We start from the raw sequence: 22,895 nt of genomic DNA, 5'->3' as shown, positions 1-22,895 counted from the left end.
CATCATCATGATCCTAACACTCGGGATCCTGGACCAAACAATCAGGATCTTTAGCAAGATGGAAAGAGAAATCTAAGTGGTGTGCATATCAAGAAGATTTTGGCTACAACACTAAGGATTATACAGCCCCTCTTGAAAGAAATTAGTTATCTCCTAAGCAAATGATTTCTTAAAGAAATCCTCAGAAGAAGAAAAGAAAGATCTAAAGAAAAAGAGCAAGATTCTACGAAGATCCTGGAAAAACCAAAATCCTCTCCTTCAGATGCCAAGGTAATCAACATTATTTCTGGAGGATCTGACATATGTGGAACTTCTTACTCTACAACAAAAAGACACGCTAACGTATCCAAGATGGAAAGGAAAAAAAGACCTCGAAAGAACTTGTCGATAACAAACGAAATAGAAATCACCTTCAATCAACTGGACATGGAAAACCTTCGGGATCCTCATCATGATGGATAGGTGATACCTCTCCAACATCACCAATCACTTTGTCAGAAGGATCATGGTAGACAGAGGATCCGCAATGAACATCATACTTTTATATGCTCTAAATAGGATGAACATCCTAGAATCCGAAATAATCAAAAGATCATCGGGACTAATAGGATACAATTGTGAAACGAAGCACACCATTGGAGAAATCAAGCTACTTATCTACATCGAAGGGTGTAACATTCAGATCTTTAAGGTACTTAATTTCAATAATTTTTACCCTTTTGGAAGTGTTCGTGATGACGTGAGTTACGCCTAGTCACGACGTGGGTTGACATTGACTAGTTGACTCATAATTTTTGAGTCTTGTGATGTGAGCCATTATTCGTCATGACGTGAGCACAATCGGATGACCACAACCCTAATTTTTTGGGTATTTAATGCAATGAGAAAGATAGGGTTTCTCATTCTCATCCTCCCTCACTCTCTAGCCTCCAGAAACCCTAATCACAACCTTCCTTGATATCCTTAGTCATTTTTGGTGCATTTACTAGCCTGAAGAAGAAGAGAAGAATGGGAAAAGGTGTGTTCTAGTGGTGGAGTTTACAAAGAAGCATCATCATCATCATCTCTTATTCCTGATGGACCTTTGTAATTGCCAAAGGATCAATCTTTATTACATTTTATGGCTAGATCTAAGATTTTTGTCCCTTATCCTTATGATTAAGGAAACTGAAGAAGATCCAAAAAGTTATGATGTTCAACAAGTCTGTCTCATTATGCATAACCCTCGTGAATCACAATTTAATGCTCTTAAATGCATCTTGCGCTACCTAATGGCACTATTGATCGCGGCCTTTATATCAGTTCGTCTCATGTCGATCGTTTTGTTTCTTATTCTGATGCTGATTAGGTTAGGTGTCCTCAGGCAAGTTCCTCTACCTCTGGGTTTTATGTCTATCTAAGTGATAATCTCATCCCGTGGTCCTCTAAACGTCAACACGTTGTGTCTCGATCTAGTTTTGAAACGGAATACATGGGGTAGCTAGTGTTGTTGAAGTTGTGTGCCTTCACAATCTTCTTGAACTCTCTTGCCCCTTAACTCGAACTATTATTGTGTTCTGTGACAATGTAAATGTCATATACCTTGCTTCTAACTCGGATCAGCACCAAAGAACAATACACGTGGAAATAAATTTACACTTTCTTAGGGAATGTGTCGTCGTTGGACAAGTTCCCGTATTACATCCGCCCACCAGTTTGCTGATATGTTTACCAAAGGACTTACCACTCAACTTTTCTTGATTTTAGAAACAGTTTAAGCATGCATGAAGCTCCTGCTCATGAAACTGATTGGGGAGGGGTGTTAATTAGTACATGTATTTATTTATTTGTATTGTGTCCATATTCTCATTTACATATAGTATAGTGGTCCTTTGCTTATGTGTATATGTAGTATACTCGTTGTATTATATATAAGGCATGGAATAAAATATATATAGGAATACAATACAAATCCTAGCCGGTATTTTAATCAATCAAAAATGACGTTAGCATGCATCTACATGACTTAATTTATCAATCGCCTTTAACCTATGGAAATTTTATTCCTGATCCATCAAATGGTAGCAGATTCATTCTCCTGTGCTGATATTTGTACTCAGTAAACATTTACTATATTTTTTTTGGTTAATTTCATCGCTTGAGAGAATAACGATTTCATTCTTTTACCAGAAAAGACATCATATCCCACAAAAATCTCGCATCCCTGAGCGAGTTTTGCATCTAATTACTTCTTTCTAGCTTTAAATTTTGGAAAAAATTATCTTGACCCCGCTGCTGTATGAGAATTGTTGTATTATAAAGAATTGTTCGTACAGTTCTATAAGTATATTGACACCGACTAATCTGATTAAACAATACTTAGTTTATTCCCTTGTACCAAGATATTCACGACCATCCTCTAACCAATATTAATTTATGGGTTTATTGATACCTTGATATAATTCAAAAACCGAACAAAATTACAGATTCAAACTTCATAATTTTAGATATATTATATATGTACCCAATGTATGTTGCCATCTTCCCCTAGACCACACATGCTGAATCAGAAGCTAGGCTCGTGAACCACACAGAATCCGGCTGCTTGTCATCGTTTCTATGCCATGTCCACTGTGCATGGCTCGCATTCACCACCCTCAGCTGCCCGTGCCCAAAGCTCGCCTCCCTGAATACAGATAAATTCGGTTGTGGGTCTTTATACCTAGAAACAACAATGGTGAAAACAATTTATGATACTTCCTCGATATATAGTAAAACTAGGCTTGTTTACAATGTGAAACTTAACTTACTTCGTTGCAAGACCTTCACGGTTGCCTCCATCTCCTATGGTGATATGAACCGGACCACACTTGTCAGCTTCTTCTTTGTAAACACGTGTCTTTAAAAAAACAAGAAATGGTTAAAATCCATTAAATCCTTGTTGATATAGTGAAAAACTTTCACTTTTTATGAAGGTAAAGAAGACTTACAAAGCGTTCGTATGCATGAACATGACCAGCAAAAACAATATCAACACGTGCATTATAAAGCAAAGCTTCCATTGAATCCCTCATACGAGTGCTCTCTTTCTCCCCTTGATGCGCGCTATTCGAATTGTACCATGGAGCATGAACAAGAGCAAACAGCCAAGGGGTTTGTTTCCTATCGATCTTTTTGAGATCACACTCAAGCCATTTGTACTGGTTAGAGTCGGGTCCGAAGTCTGTGTAGGACCCTAGCATGATGACATGGACACCAGCAACATCAAACGAGTAGAACAAGTTGGAACTAGAACCACTCTCTTCGAAAGGCATATGCCATCTAGCATTGTATGCTGTAAACCGCTCTTTGTGAATGAATGGAATTCTCTCGACCTCGTGGTTGCCTTGTGTCACCATCCATGGTCGTTGACTCGCCAATGGCTCGACCAAGCGACCAAATGTGTCCCACGATGGTTGGTAAAAGTCGGCATATGCTAAGTCTCCCGGAAGTAGTAAAACATCATAACCAGTTTTTCCAATGTGTTCAAGGGTCGATTTAGTCCATTCAGTTTGACCTAGATCTCCTGAGATTCTTAATAAATCAACTTAATACCATGATATGATAACTACCAACCGATTGTTAAAGACTTATAATGACTCAAAAACAATACCGGAAACTGCAAAATCAATCGGAAACTGCGCCGGAGGAGTTTGGAAACTAAGCTCCGGGCTTGAATCAAGGCCACATTTGTAGTAATACGTTGTGTTCGGCTCCAATGGACCAATGACTACATCGTGTATTTGACCAGACTTGTACACGATGTATTTGTACGAAGAACTCGTCCCTGTATTTGAAGCATCGTATTTTCCTTGAGATTTACCGTATTTTACGGTTGATGGAGTCGTCTCTTTCGTAACCCACGATACTCTCATTTTCCCATTACCCGCTAACGATATGTGTACCTGTAATACTATGTAAATACTATGATTATAAGAGTATATATAACTGCATAAAGTACACTTACCTGTTGAGGAGACGTACTACTATGATCGTCTGATAGTGACGCATAAAGAGACCTTCCAGCGGGAGGCCGGACATAGTCGTCGGCGCCGACGAATCCTACAAAAACGACGAATATCGCAAACACATAACATTTTGGCCTCCCGGAAAAACCCATGGATCGATAGTTTCAGAGTTTACAGAGAGAAAGAGCGAGAGTTATAGTGTACAAAGAGAAACCGTCGTACTCAAAGAGACATAAATGCAAACTGGATTTATGTAGTCCAACGTTGTTTCAAATACCTTAGAATATTAGAAAGGCAAGTTACAATTACATAAATTGTACGTTATTCGTCGATAATAACTTATTAAATTCGATGTAACATTAATTAAACTGGTAATATCAAATTAAACAAATAAATGAGTTATAGATGTAAGGAGGTGCATCATGCATGGATCGCGTAACGTAAGGAGGGCACGTGGGTCTTGGATGTCACGGTTATGTAAAGAGATCGATCAGTTGGGGGAGGTCTTTTGTGGTGTCACGCAAATGTTCTGTTTGTGAAAAATTCTGTAGTCACGGGTCGTTATGCTTTTTGGAAATTATCAGGACTCAGGAGGCGATGCTTATCTGAATTTGGATTTTAATCATTTTATACCAATTGCTTCCAAACAAATGACACAATTCATGGTGGTTGGGGGATAGCCTCTTATTATGAATAATAGAGGGACTATTGCCGTGATTTCGATATTACGACAGTACAATACAAGGAAAAAAAATAGTGGCGATAAAAATCTCCTGTAAAGGCAATAGCAGCGACATGTTATAGCAGCGACATATTGCTAGTAAAAACTTGTTGGTACTGCTCTGTCCCTATTGTTCAAAATGTCGCCGGTAAAGATATTTGTCGCCGTTAATAAGATTATCGCTGGTAATTCCATGTGTTGGCGGTAATTTTATTTTTAATTTTTTTAAATCAACACTTTTGGGTGCAAAAATAACCAATACGTAACGACATTAAGGGGTGTTTGGATAGGAAAAAAAAATAGGCTACTTATTGCTTATTGCTTAATCCCACCGCAATAAGCAAATTTAAGTGTTTGGATAGGAGTCTTTAAAAATCAGCTTATTGCGGTAGGAATAAACAAAATAAACTGATTTTAATAAGTAAGAGGAGGAATGTTTATTGCTTATTGGTCATTTTACTCATATAAACTGTTTTATTTTGTCAAACACTTAAATGTTTATTGTTTATTGTTTATTTCCACCGCAATAAACTAATCCAAACACAATTTAAAAAATGTTTATTCTCACCACAATAAGCAAATAAGCAATAAGCTAATAAGCTAAAAACTATTTATTCAAACACCCCCTAAATGCAAAATAATAATAATAATAATAATAATAATAATAATAATAATAATAATACATCATGACATTCGATTAAGTACCAAATGGTGTTATAATTAATTTCATACCAAAATAAACAACCAAAGTGTTATAATTCCAAAAAATACCAAAATGTCACAACAATTTTAACATACAAAACACAAACTAATTATCCGACGAACCATCATCTTCGTTTCCCTCGTTTCCTCCTAGATCTTCCCCTGATTGAAAAAAACGCATAAAGTTCATCCCTACACGACGGGTCGTTGAGCATTGCCAGAAGATTTTCCAACTACAAAACAAATATAAACTTATAAGTTCAACAATAAAAAAAATACCAAAGTACATTGCTATTTTTTGCACGTAAATACATGAAATATCAAAAGTACGTTGCTATTTCTTGCACTTGTGACAAAAACACAATTATCAAATCAACATGCATTTATTGATGCCAAAGTACATTGCTATTTCAAAACTATGGACAAAAAACCAAAGTACATTGTTATTTCTTCCACTTAAAATATAAATACAATTACAAACACAATTACCAAATCAACATGCATTTATTTATCATTATATACATATATGATACTTTGAAATTAAATAGTGTACTTTTTATGCTAAAGAACCTTAAATACAAGAAACACAAAAATACATTGCTATTTCTTGCATTTGGGACAAAAACACAATTACAAACACAATTATCAAATCAACATGTATTTATTGATGCTAAAGTCAATTGCTATTTTTAAAATATGGACAAAAAACCAAAGTACATTGTTATTTCTTGCACTTAAAACATAAACACAATTACCAAATCAATATGAAAAGGATCTTTCTGATTCTCGAAGAATGAGGGGCAAGGGGATTGATCGATAAAGATCTCTTGTTCTTATTATAAGATCATGATTGGATCTGCAAATGTTTGGTAAAGAGAATAATCAAAAACGGATTTGGGCGATATGCCCCAGTGTCTTTTTGTCAAGCGTGGTAACCCCAAAACCAGAAGTAGTAGGATTCATTCTCATATTCATAATATAACAATAAAGAAAAAAAATCTCGATTTTATTGATCATTATATAGATATATGATGACATTGAAATAAAATAGTCTACTTTCCGTGCCAAAGAACCTTAAATACAAGAAATGCCAAAGTACATTGACAAAAACAAAATTACCAAATCAACATGCAGTTATTGATGCCAAAGTGCATTGCTATTTTTAAACTAGAGACAAAAAACCAAAGTACATTGCTATTTCTTGCACTTGGGACCAAAAAAACAATTACCAAAGCTTTTAGCAAATAATCACCACAAACCAACATGTATTTACTGAAATTAAATAATCTTGTTTTACATGTGATGGTCATGATGACTGTGGGGGTGGTTGCGATGGTTGTACAAACACCTCTTGATCTATTCACTGGCATCTTAAAAGGAACCACTGGCTACAACAAGCTTCTTGTCTAACAACGTCCTGCCGTAAAGTCAACTCATGTATTCTTGAGCACATACATCTGGTGACAACTTGCTTTGCACCTCCGACTTGACCAGATCCCGAGCCAAAGTCTCGCATACCCAAACCATAAATCCATATGACCCATCCTTCTGAAACCATGTACTCTAATAGATCGATGATCTTCTAAGCAGAATACCCAATTCTCCCTCATTTATGGTTCGAACTACCACTGAATAACATTGCAATAAACCAATGCTCAAACTGACTCAACTAGATACATACCCTCCATGAATCTCGGAATGTATAAAAAACAAAAGATGATCTTCTAGATAAAGACCAAGCAACTCAAAGATATTCTGAATCTCATATGGAGACCTCGGAAACCTCCCAATCATAACCACCTTTAACATCAAGAATCCCTTGCAGATGACCAAGCAATAATTATGACGGTCTATTCGTAGCTCTGATTTTTTATCTAGAAACAAATGGACTACCACACACCTCACTTATAAATCCCCAGCAAACAATTCATCACGAGCATCACTCATAAATATAAGAAGCGTCATTCTCTTAGTCGGGATACATCGGATACAACAAAAGTTGTCGTTTCTGATTCACCTCCCTTGATCACCTGAAACAATCAACTAGCACCTAACCTAACTAAATTTAAAGAAAGCAGACCCATAATCTCATATCAAGGCAACGATACTACTAGAATCCTTTTTTGCATTCCCGTACTACCATACTTGCCACCAAAAACTGCAACTATCTAACCCCATGTTGGCTCTACATCCCAACTCTGACAATCCCATGTCTTCTCTCTCTTTCCTCCGAACACGAAAAGTTGGAAGAACATAATCCCCATCGTGGATAGTGACATCCCAATCCATCTTCCAATCACTCATCTTATGGTTGCAATCCTCAAGCCAGTCATCACAACTTCTTCCTTCTTTAGTCTCGCGACTCAACTGGAACTACACCAAGCAAGGCCCTTGACACCTTAAAATCAACTAACGCATCTAGGTCTGCATCATTCAAAACCAAACTAACATGGCCACTAAGGCCCAAGCAATCACCATGCCCTTCCTTATCCTAAACAACCATAATTAATCAATCGAATAAGACGGAAACACATTGCAATGAATCATGGTGTCGAACCATACAATATACCCTCAATCAGCTCCTTAAAATCCTCAAAATTTTTCCTCGATTCGAGTATGGATCCTATGCTTTCAGTAGTATGGGCCCAATACTACCTCCTACATATATCCGTACTTTCCTCAAGAATCATTTCGGATCCTCTAAGTAACTACTCATATCAACTACCGTTTGATCCAATCACATATACTCGCTCTCAACGAATATGCACTGCTAAACAACGCACCAAGTCCTCTAAGGCACTTCCTAGACTCTCCTAGGATTCCCACCTCACCACTCTTCGCCAACAGCTGCAGAAGAGAATCCCTCTAATACCTTTTAACTACCTCACGAATAAAATTACTTGCCACAGGAACTAGATAATTCTTCGACCACAAGGTCTTACACTACAACAGTTGGACTCAAACAAGATATGCACAATAGAGTTAAACCTAACCTTCCAAAATTATCTAATCCTCGCAACATGTAACATCACATATTCTCTTAATAGTTAAAATATCGGATGTCCCTAAAGCACAAAGCAAGCAGCATTCGAGCATCGAGCAATCTAAACTAGTGCCTCACTTAAATCAGGCCATTCTATCAAACAATATGAAATCCATACAAGCATGTAGTTCCAAAAGCTCAATCAATAGGCATATAAAGGAATCTCTCCTAGCATTCTATCATACGAACCCTGAGCAGATCCTTAACCATAATCTAGCATGCAATTCTCACATACTCATACCAAAACTATAAGCATACCACATGTGTGGGTATTTCGGGAAAACTTACCTGAGCTCGGCAGATTGCATACATCGCACCCCTTTTTCTTAGAAAATCATTTTCATTTAAAAGATTTTAGAAATCTTCAATTTGAGTCCAAACACACCCGAGAATATTCCCGAATACCTCAAACCAAGGCTCTGATACCAACTTGTAACCACCCAAAAATACCTAGTTAAAATTTCGTTTAACTAAGTCAAAACCATTCATTCATTATTCCAAAAGAGGTCATAATAAAAGTATTCTGAAAACATCAGATAAAATCATAAATAGTCAATGCGAAATAAATCTTTAGGGGATGCACGGGGATCAAGTCGGCCACAAAGCTTAGTGAGTTCCCCAAAATATCGCATACCATACATATATGTCAGCTCAAGGCTGTATCGGGTCTATTTCACCCCCGAGTCTATTTCAACTCAAATGTCAGCTCAAGGCTGTTCCGTGTATATTTCACCCCCGAGTTTATTTCAACTCAAATTTTATCTCAAGGCTGTATTGGGTCTATTTCACCCTCGAGTCTATTTCACACCGACTCTATTCTAACTCAGTTGGTATTTCTCAACCATACGGGTCTATTTCACGCCCACATACATATAGAAAACAGGCATACATGCATACAACAAGAGTCACAAAAACATCAATCGCATACAACCCTAGTGTCCTACAGTATACTGAGCAAACTCACCTTAACTATTCAATAGAAGCCGAATAGCTATCTCATTCCTAAAGCCAACCCAAAATAAATCCTTAGCCAAATGCTCAATTCTACTCAAGTTTGACCAAAATTCAAACTAGTCAAAAAGTCAATAGTCTAAGTCAAAGTCAAATTTTCCAATCACCAGCCCTCCACGTTGTGGCCTTCCTTGGCCACGTCGTGGGCACAAAACGCCAAAACAGTCGCTAGTCCCCTAGTCGCCATGTCGTGGCACCCTAAGGCCACATCGCAGGGACTGGTCGGAACAGCTCAAACGAGCTTAATCCATTTTATTTTGATTTAAAGAGTGTGACATCCCTATTTTTACGGCCAGAAAAGACCGATTTGTTTATGCTTTGTTTTATAAAATCAGAGTAATCTTTTAAAGAAAATGGTTGCGGAATTTGTTCCCAAAACAAGATAAGATAATAACTTATCAAAACATTTCTCAAAGAGAATGTATTTTCATTTAATAATAAAACCTTGGGATGTCATGTTCCGATACAGACATATAAGCATAAACAGAACTTACATTCAATTACACTAATGATTTATATCTCCTTTAAATCTCTCTGTGAAATATGTCTTCGTATTAATACCTGTGATACAAAGAAAACTGAGTGGGTCAGGCTTGGGAGCCTGGTGAGCATATAGGGTTTTCATCCAACAATGTTATATCATATATTTATAAATATAGAACATTCAAACTTGTACAATTTCACCATATAAAGGCAACTCTTATCCCACCCCATCGATCCTCACAACGACACGATCTAAACTCTCGTATCCAAAATTTTCCTCTGTACCTGATCCCTACTCACGGATCTAAAACTACCTGATCCATACTCACGGATCTAAAACTAACCTCCTGATCTGATCCATACTCCCGGATCAATAATTGTACTCAATCCATACTCCCGGAATAAGGACAATTAACTATACCCTAATCCTGATCTGATCCATACTCCCGGATCAATAATTGTACCCAATCCATACTCCCGGAATAAGAACAATTAACTATACCCTAATCCTGATCTGATCCATACTCCCGGATCAATAACTCTGCCCAATCCATACTCCCGGACTAGGGACAATTAACTTAGTCTTAATCCATACTCCCGGACTAATAACAAGTTTTATCTCTTTACCTGATCCATACTCCCGGATCTAAAACTAACCTCTTGGTCTAATCCATACTCACTAAATAACTAGATCAACAATAACAACATCGGGGCCTCTCATTTGTTTATCACACATCAGCTATCTACCCATGTTCTACCCAGCATATTAGTAGATAAAATATATATATATTTTTATACATAGTTTAAAACCTGTATAACATTCTCATTCAATACCTATTCCACATAACAGATGACTCACACCCACATAACACGTATTTCATAGAGAATAAATCAGATCTATGAGATAGAAGAAAGTGAATATACATTCACGCATATAACAACAAAATATACACATAACACGTATTTTATATTAAATACTTAATAGTTATGCGTTAGAAGAAAGTAACCACACACTCACTTGATTAGAAGATGATCGGACAGCACTACGACTTGTAGAAGTAGTATTCTTCGGTAGATCTGGAAGATCTTCACAAAAACCGGGCTCCTCGCGGGCAGAGCTTCGGCTCGGGAATCACACTTCTTGGGATCTTTGGGGCCTCGGGACTTGCTTTGGGGCTCGGGAATGATACCGGAGCTTCGGGATGTTTCTTGCACGAAAAACGATGCAAAAATGCAAGAAAACGGGAAGAAATGAGAAACTAAATCGGCTGCACTCGACTTCCTTTTATAGGGGTTGGAAGGCCGATTTACGCGGGGCGTAATCTTAGGTTACGAGGGGCGTAACCTGGATAAGCCCGGTGACTCCCCCTTGGATAATATCGAAAATTTATATTTAAATAAAATATCGAAAATATTTAATAAACTTCAAAAATTCATATCTTCCTCATACGAACTCCGTTTTCGACATTCTTTATATCCCCACGTAGGTGAGACTACGATCTACAACTTTCATTTAAACTCTGTCGGCTAATTTTGACTTTATTTTTATTATTTATTTTTAGTAGGCCGGGACAGGAAAACTCCGTTATAAAATCATAACTTCTTTATCCGACGTCCGTTTTCACCTATCTTTTTATCGTTTTACTCCTATTAACGAGACTTTCGATTCTCATTTAGATTGTTTTGGCTAAAAACCGCTCGGTCTCAAATCGAGCATTCGGGCTGCATACCGCTAAGTCGAAACTTCGAAAAATCATAACTTCCTCATATACGAAGTCAGATTTGGGCGTTCTTTTTATGCACGCACATGGTTTAACGTATTCTACAACTTTCATTTAGATTGCTAAGGCTAAATATCGCTCTAATGTAAATTCACTTTTAACGTCGCGTTGTGTCGTGCCGGTTCTGTCGCGAAACTTCGACAGGTCATAACTTCTTCGTTATAACTCGAATTTCGGCGTTCTTTATATGCATGGAAACCTTGTAACATATACTATAACTTACTTAATATTATTCCTTCAAAATAATCTTCCATCAAAAATTCATTTTTGACGCTTAACGTCTCTAATTGACTAGCTCGGATCTACGGGCGTTACAAAGAGCTCCAAAGCTCATATCTGATCTTTTCCAATGTCTTAATGGGTAAATTTTCTAAATTTATCCATTAGGAAGGTCCAAATCCACCATGATCTAGACTTTAAGTCTCAAAGGACTCAAAATGCATCTTTCTCAACTAAATCCATTAGGTCCAAGTCTCTAACTGTAAAATCTTAAATATCAAAAAAAAAATTAAAATTAAAATTTTTCAAAAGCAACCCATAATCATAGAATGTGTAACATCCCGAAATTTAGGTACAGCTATTTAACCCTTCTCTTTTTTCAAGTTGTCAAAATTAGTCCTTGATTGGAAAGTGTTGCAAATGAGTACGCTGGGCGTATTGGAGAGTACGTTGAGCGTACTCTTGCGCTTAAGTTGGATGCGGACTCGCCTAGGTACGTTGGGCATACCCAGGGTTACGCTGGGCGTAGCGGGCCCAGATGCAAACCCTAAATTATGGCTTGTGCACTATAAAAGGAATGCTAAGGCCTTATCCTCAGCCACCATATCAGAGAGTGAAACCCTAAGAGAGCATTTCCTTCGTCCTAAAGCTTGTGTGTGAGTGTTTTGAGCAAAAGGTGCCTTTGTGTCTTAGTGAAGAATAAATAAAGGTGCTTATGGAGGCTAGGGTTTGGAGTTCAAGCTTGGATCTGAGTTCTTCAGAGGGAGGAGCTTCACTTAGAGGTAAAAAGCTCAGAACTTTCCTCTTTATTTTGGATTGGTGATGCATGGTCCATTTTTAGGGTTAAAGTCCCAAAGGTGGACTTTATGAGCATAAGGGACTCCATGGACCTAGATCTATCCCATTTCAGTGATATATGTGTTGTAGAACCATAAAAATCCCAACTTGGTCGTTATTATAGAGTCATGCTTGAGTTTTGGGATTTTAAGTGTTGGAAATGGAATGTTATGGGTGTTGGTGAATTTTACAGCCATGCAAAGGCTTAAAGTCACCGACTTTATGGATTAAGAGGCTTAGGGACAATCAAATCTGAAAGTTAGACATGTGTCTTAACCGTTTAAGACCCAAAATCAAAAGGAGTCTGAAACTGGGAGTTAAGCGGGCCGTAATCCCAGGACGCACAGCATAAGGGGTCGTGTTCCCAGTTTCTGTGAAGTCGCCGGGTATGCCCAACATACAGATTTGGTACGCGCAACATAACCCGGAGGGTTGACTTTCATTGACTTTTAGGGTTTTGGTCAACATTTGGACTTTTGGGTCAGGGAGGGGTAAAAAGGTCATTTACCCTTCTGTGGGATTGTAGAAATGGATTTAATCAAGCCTTTGAGAGACATTATTTATTAGTATTGTTTATGTGATTAAGTGGGGGCTAGATCAGTGTTCTCGTGTGAGAGAATATCCGAGATACCCGAGGTGAGTCTTCTCACTATACTGTACCTGGAAGGCTACCTATGTGTGACCGGAAGGTCTTATATGGTATGAGATGTATGTGTTATATGTTGATATGTGATATGTATGCGTTATGTATGCTATGTATGATAAGGACTGGAAGGTCAAAATGATATGGACCGGAAGGTCAGGAGGTTACGGACCGGAAGGTCGATACGGGTATGACCAGAAGGTCTACTGGGATTCGGGACGGAAGTCCCTTGAGAAACTTGGACCGGAGGGTCCCACAGAGTTATGGACTGGAAAGGCGTATGTGTTGTATGTGGTATTTTGGGGAAATCACTAAGCATTTATGCTTATAATTGTTATGTTGTGTGTCTCAGGTACTAGCGAGGACCGTGGGAAGGCATCGGCATGATCCGTACACACTGAGAGGATTTATGTATTTGAGATCTTTGATATTCTGGGATTTGTTTGTTATGATGACATTGGATATAGTTTGTTTGATATTATTTTGATGATGGAAAATATGATTTAAAAATGAAAATTTGTTTTGAAAATTTACGTTGTTACAAGTTGGTATCAGAGCCTTGGTTTGAGGGATTCGGGTGCAACTTCGGATGTATCTGAACTCAATCTGAGGATTTGAGAAAGTTTTTCATAAAATAAACAACTTTTCTAAGAGAGTAAAAGATTTTAAAAAAGGCAGAACGGAGCAGTGTGTACGATCAGCCACCGCCCGAACGGTGATTTCCCAAAATACCCTTACATTATGTGTTATGAGATATGTTATGATATGATATGCATGCTAGAGTAGGCTAGGTATTCGTATTAGGACTAGAGTCGCCTGATTTGTGATGCCTTAGCCTAGGAAGATTTATGTTGCTATTAGATGCTTGAGAGTAAGTAGGTAGCAGTGAGGAGCTTATGAGAGGTATACCGAAGGGTAGCCTATGCTAGCGAGATATAGAGTACTTGTGATCTGGGATCCAAGGAGGAGGACTTGGGGTGAATACTGATGCGGTGTAAACGATAGTATAAGGGCACGTACTACCGAAGACACCGTATCAGTGTGTAGTCCAAGTAGGAATCCTTAGGGTACTAGGGAACAAGTAGGGTTATGTTATCGAGTGCGAGTATGCCCGAGCGGATCTCTGATATTTTATGTTGTATTTCAGAGTGGCATCATGGTTAGGACACACCACACACCTGAGAGTAGTGGTGTTAGTGATGAGGAGATCCGTAGATTGATTCGTGAGGAGGTGGCTGCTGCCATCCGAGCTGAGATTCTGGAGATGTTTGGGTCTATCAAGACCACATTGATTGAGACTTTTGATCAACGGTACGTAGCAGTGAATGACGTTGCGGCTGCTGCAGCTACTGCAGCTGTGGCTGCTGCCAGGCCTCAGGGAGGTGACTCGTTGTTGTTTTGGGAGTTTAGCAACACGAAGCCACCAGAGTTTGATGGGACATAGGATTCGATCGCTGTGATGAGATGGATTTCTGATATCGAGGGATGCTTCTACATGTGTTCATGTCCAGAGCATCTGAGGGTACGATTCGCGTTGAACCAGCTTCGCTTGGGAGCGAAGGACTGGTGGAAGTTCGTGACGGCGGGCTTCACTCTTGCAGAGATTTCAGAGGTGACCTGGGAGAGGTTCACCACCATGTTCAGAGATGAGTATGTTCCCCCAGTTGAGAGGGAACGGTTGGCTCAGGAGTTCTTGACCCTCAAGCATGGTACTGATTTGTTACTGTGGTTACCAGGAAGTTTCATGAGAGGGCAATTTTCTGCCCTGAGTAGGTGTCTACTGAGCAGGCACGCATGAGCCGGTATTTGGGCACTTTGAATAGCACCTGACAGAGTTTAGTCAATTATCACGGATGAAAAAGTTAGCGAGCACAGGAAAGAGAGAACAGCTAGTCAAATTACAACCTTCTTCAACTGTTGAGTCAACCCTAAAAGTGGATCTGGCATCAAGCCTATCCCTTTAACCTTTTTCCGGGATCAAGTACTACTTATAGAAATAGAAAGCACCAAAGGTAAAGAATCAGTCAAAACGAACCCTGCGGAGGGATATGTGTAGTAAGAGTTAGAGTTGCTATATAGACTTTCATTTGCTAGTATTAAAAAAACTTAACCGAAATCAAATTTCAATTAACTAATTAAGTATAATAAGTGAAAGAACATTTCCAAACGTAGTAATTAAATAAGATAATTTCAAGAATGAATATGGTAATTAAACAAGATAATTTCAAGTGTTCCATGGTTTCTAATGAATATGGTTCAAGACAAGAGGGTTATCTTGAACCATGTTTATTTTGATGATCTCCAAGAGTTATGTAGATAGATATTTAGATATATAAATACTAGGTGTAAGATCCGTGTATTACACGGGTTTATTAAAAAAAAATCTCAAAACGTAAACATTAAACATTTTTTAAAGTATTATTACGAAATAAATACAAATATAATGATGAATAAAAAGTAATTCAATATATACTAATAAAAAAAGTGGATGTTTTGTTCTTAACTTTATAATTGTTAATACAAATTAATATGTAAAATGATTTGAAGATATGAACAACGTTTATTTATGTCTAGGTTAATAATAAAATCATGATGTTGTATAATTAAATATAAAATTGAATATAGTGAAAAAAAATATGCTTAGTATAAGATATTAAGAAATGTATAGAAAATAAAATTATTAAAAGATGTCAATGTTATTAGAAAAAAAATAATAAATAAGATATTAAGATTAGTAAAAATACAACATATAAACTAAATTATCTTTGTTATAGAAGTAAGGTATTATTTTTGTTACAAAGAGATACTCAAATAACACAAAATCACTCGTATTCTCAGTTGTGTAAGGTGATATTTCTATTATAAAGACATATTCAAAGGACGAATACGCTCATGCAATATTTCTTTATAAACCTTACTTGAATTACACATTGACATCCAATAAAATATCCATGCTACCGGTTACATATCGTTCGGCCAAACCATTATCAGTGAATCAACATGAAGTTGTGTACAATCAATTAAAAACACACACAAAATAAAATAAACACAATACATATTCGATGCTACCATTATATGTGTAGGCACAGTGTTGAGTCCGAAAAAACAATACACACACTCAATTAAACACATTCAAAACCAATAAAATGTAGACAAAAGACAAATTAGATTGTTAATCTCATCAGATTTTTATTCTGGCATATTTTTTAAAGGTGGAAAATTCAATCAGTGATGATGATGTTCATCCTCGTCTAGTCCATCTGGAAGTCCTCCTGGGCCCACTACTTCCAACCGCAAAAAACATTTATAATGTATGAATAATTAAATATGAAACAATTTAATCAAATGTCACATTGTTTTTATAAAGAAATAATTTGCACTCACCTTGAAATATTGTGAGCAGACTTGGCATTCATGCGTTTCTTCTTTCTTTAGCCAAAACCAAACAACATCATGCTCATCCTCTTTAACAGAAAAATTACATAAAATGAGATATTATATGATAATGATACCACTAAAGTCTCCAAAACTACAGAAAAAATAAGACTTAGGGCAACCAACAATTCTTTGGTCATAGTAAGATTTCACAATAGTAGGAGCTTCCTACAGCCAAACACAAGACAAAACACGAGATCACAGCTTCACCAAAACTTCTGATTAATGGCTTTCATGATTGATTTATACATGTTAGGGTTATGAATTGTGATATGTTTGTTATATAATGTAATCACTAACTTAAGTTTAAGGTTAAGAACCACTTAATGGGATAGATAGATATAATAAAGATATAGATTGAGACCATTTTATGTCACAAAAGCCAATACCTAGATTTAAGCAATGTGATTGCCACGTGGCATATGCTCTTATTTATTAGATTAGAGGATAGATAGATATAATAAAGATATAGATTGAGACCATTTTATGTTACAAATTAAAAGCCAATACCTAGATTTAAGCAATGTGATTCAATTGTATAATGTGTACATATGTTGGTTACAAAAGGAGAATGTTTATACATGTAATTTAAAGGCCCGACTCTTGCTTGTTTATTTGATCTTCTAACCAACATAACATTTAACTTTCCAATTTTATAGACTAAAAAACACATTATCATTTAACAAAACAATCGCCAAAGATCCCTCAAGATTGGGACCCATCAAACGGCTTCCCTAACTTATAACCAAGAATAAAAGATACACAAAACATGCAAAACAACAACTCCTAATAGTAAATTTGATTCAAAGACGACCTAAGTGTCAAATAAACCGCACGCCATCCGGCCTGTGTTGGATGCACCGTATCCCAGAAGAACGTGCCCTCAGGTTTACTACAGACAGTATAAAGTTGTTTTCCATTTTCATCTAAACTTCCACAGTTTGATTCGCTTGTCGTGGCTACACAACATGGCTTCAATGGAGTATCAAACCTCAAGCTCCCTAAAGTCAACAATTTCACATACATTTAACATTCGCGACCAAATTAGCATAATGCTTAATAGCGACGGAAATCAAATCTGTCACTATATTCAACTTCATGAAAACAAATCAATTGATGAAATAAATACCTGTGAATTCTCCTTTGTTTTTTAGGACTGTGTTGAAGGAGCTAAAAAGATCAAGAATGAGAAAAGCCGAACTATTGGTGTTGTTGTTGAGTGTTTCTACGACTTGTTGCAACAGTTGGTTGTGGAAATTGACAGCTAAATTTTGTGTGTCGTTGCATTGATTGTATGATGATGAGACTGTGATTTGTGGGAGGCAGCCTAGAGGTTGTAAGCCACCAACCACCACTCGTCGTATACCAATGTCGTGAATTCGTTTCAAGTTTATTGATATTTGATTGACAACACTTGTGATAAATGTAGGCAAACCCTGTATAAATAACAGTTCGAATTTCAAAAAGTATGACTTGATAAAAACATTTTAAAAAAAAAAAAAAAAAAACATTTTTTTTCAACTACACAACATTTGGAAAAATAGGTAATAGAAAAAAAAAATTATGGCAATCAATTAGAAAAATAGGTGTCACATTTGTGGGAAACAAAACAAACAGTATAGAGTTAAGTCAGATTTCAGAAATCAGAACATTAATTAAAGCTCTAAAAAATGAGCCACATTAACTACTCTTTCTAACACGTCAAATGTCAAAACCGAAAAGATGTACGCATGAAGTGATTGTACGTTACGCATCAAAGGATGTACGTTAGGAGAGGTTTAATTACCTGGTCAGAACCACCGGAAGAGGTGTAAGCAGCGTAGTCGTTGCCGGAAACGGTGACAAGAGCCAACGCAGATTTCAAATCCCATTTTGCGTAAACTGATTCTTCAATTAGTCCTTCAAGGAATCCAATCTGTGTGCTCATGTTTGGCTGAAAATTGCCGGTGTCAAACACTCCGGTTCCACCGTAGGCGAAGTTTACTCCACTCCGGAGTTTGGTTGGCGCGTATTTTCTCCATTGGTATGGTAATGGAGATTTGATTCCCATGAACCTAGCTGCAAATTCATAGCATTTTTTTAGACCCCTTGATCTTAAGGGAAACAAAATCGATCATAAAACGACATGGAAATATATTGTTTGTTTAAATATCGGAATAAAATGAGTATTCATTAGTGGTTATTTGATATGGTTTTTGTTGAGTTTTGTAATAGGCTGACTCAGTCAAATTCAGATTGTTTGATACCAAAATTAGATGCCTCCGATTTGATCATAGACATCACTGAGGTGTCGGTTGTTTTTTTTAAGCGAAAACGTCTAAAATCTGCAGATCACCTCTACAATCCTCTATAGCAGAAAATGAGGACCAAACGCCTTCAGCATATAATAAAAATTTTGTTTGTTTTTTAACTTCTACAGACTGCTGCAATAAGTTAAAGTAAGGTTTAAAGCAGAGGGTCAAGTATTACGCCACATAGCACATGCATAACAGTTTTTAAATCAGAAGTTTTTTGAAAAATAAACAGCTGTCATACAACCCCTTAAGCAATTTGATCCCTTCTTTCGGTCTGAATTCCATTCCATGGAAATGTGTGTGTGTTTTGTTTTTTTTATTTAACTTCTAATAAAATGAAATGGTATAGTATAATTATAAATTATTTTTAATTTTAGTAACAATAGTATTTTTAAACTTCATTGATTACTTTTTGTTATTTTCTAACATTACTAAGAATATTTTTTTGATTTAATTATATTTTAAACTTTTATTGTATCAAATTTATGCTTTTTACACAATATTTTGAAACTGAAAAAAAAAAATTATGGGATGAATATTTTTATATACAATTATAAAATAAACATTTTCCTGTTCATTTACAATTTATGCTTATTTAGTAACGTCTTTTAGAAACTATAATTTCCAAGTTTTTGTCATTTCACATCCATTAAAGTCAAAAGTTATTGTTTTATAACAGACTGAAAAAGTCTAGTGTACAATGCTAGTAGAAGTAGATGTAGATTGTATCTATACGAAATTTTGAAGGGTAATTTTGTAATATAGATAATAATTTCTTAGCATGCAAGATGAAAATGCAATTTTGATTGTAAAGAAGGACAATTTAAGGCTGGCACAGGGCATCATAACACTAAAATTATTTGATATATACTCACAAAAGCAAGCTTTTGTGCTTTCTCTTTTTTCTTTTTTATGGGCAATGGCACTACACAAAAGTAAAGTTACAATAATCGTTACTTCCATTGTGTGTTTGTACTATATGCATTGTGTAGATGTAGCTTTCTTTTGAATAAAAAGTAACATTGTTTTAAAACATATAAGTAGTATTTAACAGTCTAGTCCCTCAAGTTTTATTGCAATGTGTAATTTGAACCCTCAATTATTTTATGTTCGAATATTTAGTACCCTTTCGTGCACACAATGTTGTTGGATATTTGGGAGGCAAAAAGAAACCAAACATTTTTTTTACTACTTTAGGTATGTATTTCGTACTTACAAATATCAAATATCATAATCTCTCTATTTAGGGAACTTTTATTCCTTTTATATAATAAATAATGTGAAAATGACATAATCGACACAATTATTGGATAATATATTGACGTGAAAGATGGGGAAAGAAAAATAAAGCATACGTGTCAAGGACTAACGTATTTTTTGTAACAACATTGAAAGTTGAAGGGGGTAAAGTGTAAAGTATCAAAAGTGCATGACATAATGTGGAATGATGATGAACAAAGAGTAAAGCCAAAGACCAAAAACATAGAAAGAGAAAGCTAAAGAGTAAAGACCAAAATAATGTTTATGTTTTCTTTCTTTTTTTTTTTTTTTTTGCCATGTGTTAAATTGACCTATATGCCATTACATGAAAAATAAAGTTGGATAACACCTTCCACGTAACAACATAACACACATCACAAAAAGGTGAAGGACACAAAGGTCATTATAGATAATATATAGTAATTAAATATGTAAACAAAAAAAAGCAAATAAAAAGCAATGGCATCACACCACTACTTTCTAATTATCATTACTCAACAGTGGCATCATACCAACTAACTTTTTAAAAAGCACAAATTCATGTTTCAACATCTATAATATTCTTTTTTTTCAAGTTATTTTATTTATAATAAGTACATGTCATCAATTATTTAATATACACGTTTACCACTTAAATCTAGGCAATTAAACGAATGATTTTTTCCAAAGATTAGCACAACTGTTCACGTGTCGAACTGTCGATCATACTTGAACCACTTTTTAATACTAGTTGTCACTTTCTATTGAAATTCGAAAATTGATATATTTGACCTTATATTGATCAATGACAACGAAGTTCTAAAAATTGCTAGAAAACAAAACAATATTATTTTGTTAGATAAAAGATATGTGACTTACGATTGAAGCATATGGATATTGACAAAGAGATGAAGCATATGTTTACGAATTAGATCTTAATATAATTACACAAATTGTCCTTATAGTTGGCAAAAAAAATACAACAGTAAGTTCTTTTAAAGATTTTTTTTAATATGATTCGTCATTTTCAAGTTTAAAACGTATATGATGGTTCATTTTTTTGTCAACCACAACTACTTATCATGTGTTTTAAATCTGAAAATAACCAAACATGTTAAAAATTTGTCAAAAGAATTTGTAGTGATATTTTTTGTCTACCATGAGGATCATTTGTGCAATTTTATCTTAGATCTATCATCTATGTATATATATGTACTATGTGTGTGTATACAAAAATAATATAACACTATTTCATAAATTTGAATAAAAGTTATAAAGATGTTATATAAATATTTACAAAAGAAAATTTTAATATTTTACTATCTTTTTTTTATTTATCTTTCTACTCGTATAAAACGTTAATAAATCTTATATGTTAGACAAAATTAATAATATTTAAAGACTTCTGTTGTTGAGTAGAAATTCAAGTATGAACTTTACAAAAACAACTTCTCACAAAGGAAAACGGATTGTTTAAAAAATAATACTTAAATCGAGTACACTTCACATACCAAAATGTCAAAGTATTAAACTTTTTTAAAGGTTCGATGAATATTAATGTAAGCAAGCCTCCTTTTATGACACTAACGTCTTAATGAAATAATCTTATAATCCTTTCTCAAGTATTAAATTGAACATGATTGCTCACAAAGAACTTTTAGTTATCTTGATCAGTAAAAACTAGAAAAAATAAACAAGTTTTAACGATAATATGATAACATTTTGGCCCCATAATAAGAAAATTTCCAACTAAAAGCAGCTGGTAATTTTTATGTTTCCAAGAGGACGCGTGGGAATTGAATCTTTATGCATATAAAGAAAGCAAGTAATGGTGTTTGGATCATACCGAGGTAATCGGTGAGTACACGGCCGTCGGAGTATCTTCCGGCGGGTTTTCCAGGGAAAGTTAGACCGTAAGGGGTTTTCCATGAGCTCGCCAGCGATTTCGGGTTGTTTCCGGTGTCAGCATACGAATCTCCGAACACAAAAAGCTTCGTCGGCCGAAATCCGCTGCTTTTTTGACAATTCACTGTCTTCATTCCTTGATTTTCTTCGTTCCCCCATACTGATTCTCCTACAGAAAGACACAGTAGGCAATTCAATACACAAAAGGAAAGAGCTGAAATAACTAGTTTTGTCGATGTCGATTGAAAATTCTGACGTAAAATTACCAGAGATTGTTAATAGGAAAAGTAGGAAGAAGATGTAAGAGAGGATACGCTGAAGCTCCATTGATGAGAGAGAGAGAGAGAGAGAGAGAGAGGCAAATCAAAACAGAATCTGAACAAGTATATCTTATATGCAGGGACGGAGGGGGCGGGCTTTCGGTTAGTTTCTAAAAATGTCCTTGGAATTTTAAAGAGTTTCATTTACTACCCTTAAATTTGTGGTCGGATATCTTTTGTGATCCTAGTAGTTAGGACAAATTTTCAACTTTACTGTTATGTCCAACAATACTTCCTTTTCTTTAGGAGAAACATTTACTCTTGCTTTTGAAATTT

At 35.8% G+C, this 22,895-nt stretch overlaps 2 protein-coding genes across 2 annotated transcripts; both read right to left on the bottom strand.

Annotated features, from left to right (window-relative positions):
* Positions 1-2,376: 2,376 nt before the first annotated feature.
* Positions 2,377-4,212, bottom strand: LOC145001451 (putative purple acid phosphatase 20). Its single transcript, XM_078960823.1, has 5 exons — positions 3,986-4,212; positions 3,632-3,923; positions 2,970-3,544; positions 2,790-2,878; positions 2,377-2,701 (listed from the first exon to the last, which is right to left on the bottom strand). The coding sequence occupies exons 1-5, from the start codon at positions 4,136-4,138 to the stop codon at positions 2,527-2,529; spliced, it is 1,284 nt and encodes a 427-aa protein (XP_078816949.1). The 5' UTR covers positions 4,139-4,212; the 3' UTR covers positions 2,377-2,526.
* Positions 4,213-17,494: 13,282 nt separating this feature from the next.
* Positions 17,495-22,693, bottom strand: LOC145001176 (GDSL esterase/lipase At5g03610-like). The gene is made up of 5 exons (XM_078960530.1): positions 22,566-22,693; positions 22,241-22,468; positions 18,648-18,919; positions 17,991-18,297; positions 17,495-17,862 (listed from the first exon to the last, which is right to left on the bottom strand). The coding sequence occupies exons 1-5, from the start codon at positions 22,624-22,626 to the stop codon at positions 17,648-17,650; spliced, it is 1,083 nt and encodes a 360-aa protein (XP_078816656.1). The 5' UTR covers positions 22,627-22,693; the 3' UTR covers positions 17,495-17,647.
* Between the last annotated feature and the right edge of the window lie 202 nt (positions 22,694-22,895).

This window comes from Lactuca saligna, chromosome 6 (genome assembly GCF_052625555.1).
Source record: "Lactuca saligna cultivar CGN05327 chromosome 6, ASM5262555v1, whole genome shotgun sequence".
Classification (NCBI taxonomy): domain Eukaryota; kingdom Viridiplantae; phylum Streptophyta; class Magnoliopsida; order Asterales; family Asteraceae; genus Lactuca; species Lactuca saligna.
This window is presented reverse-complemented; position numbering and strand designations above follow the sequence as displayed.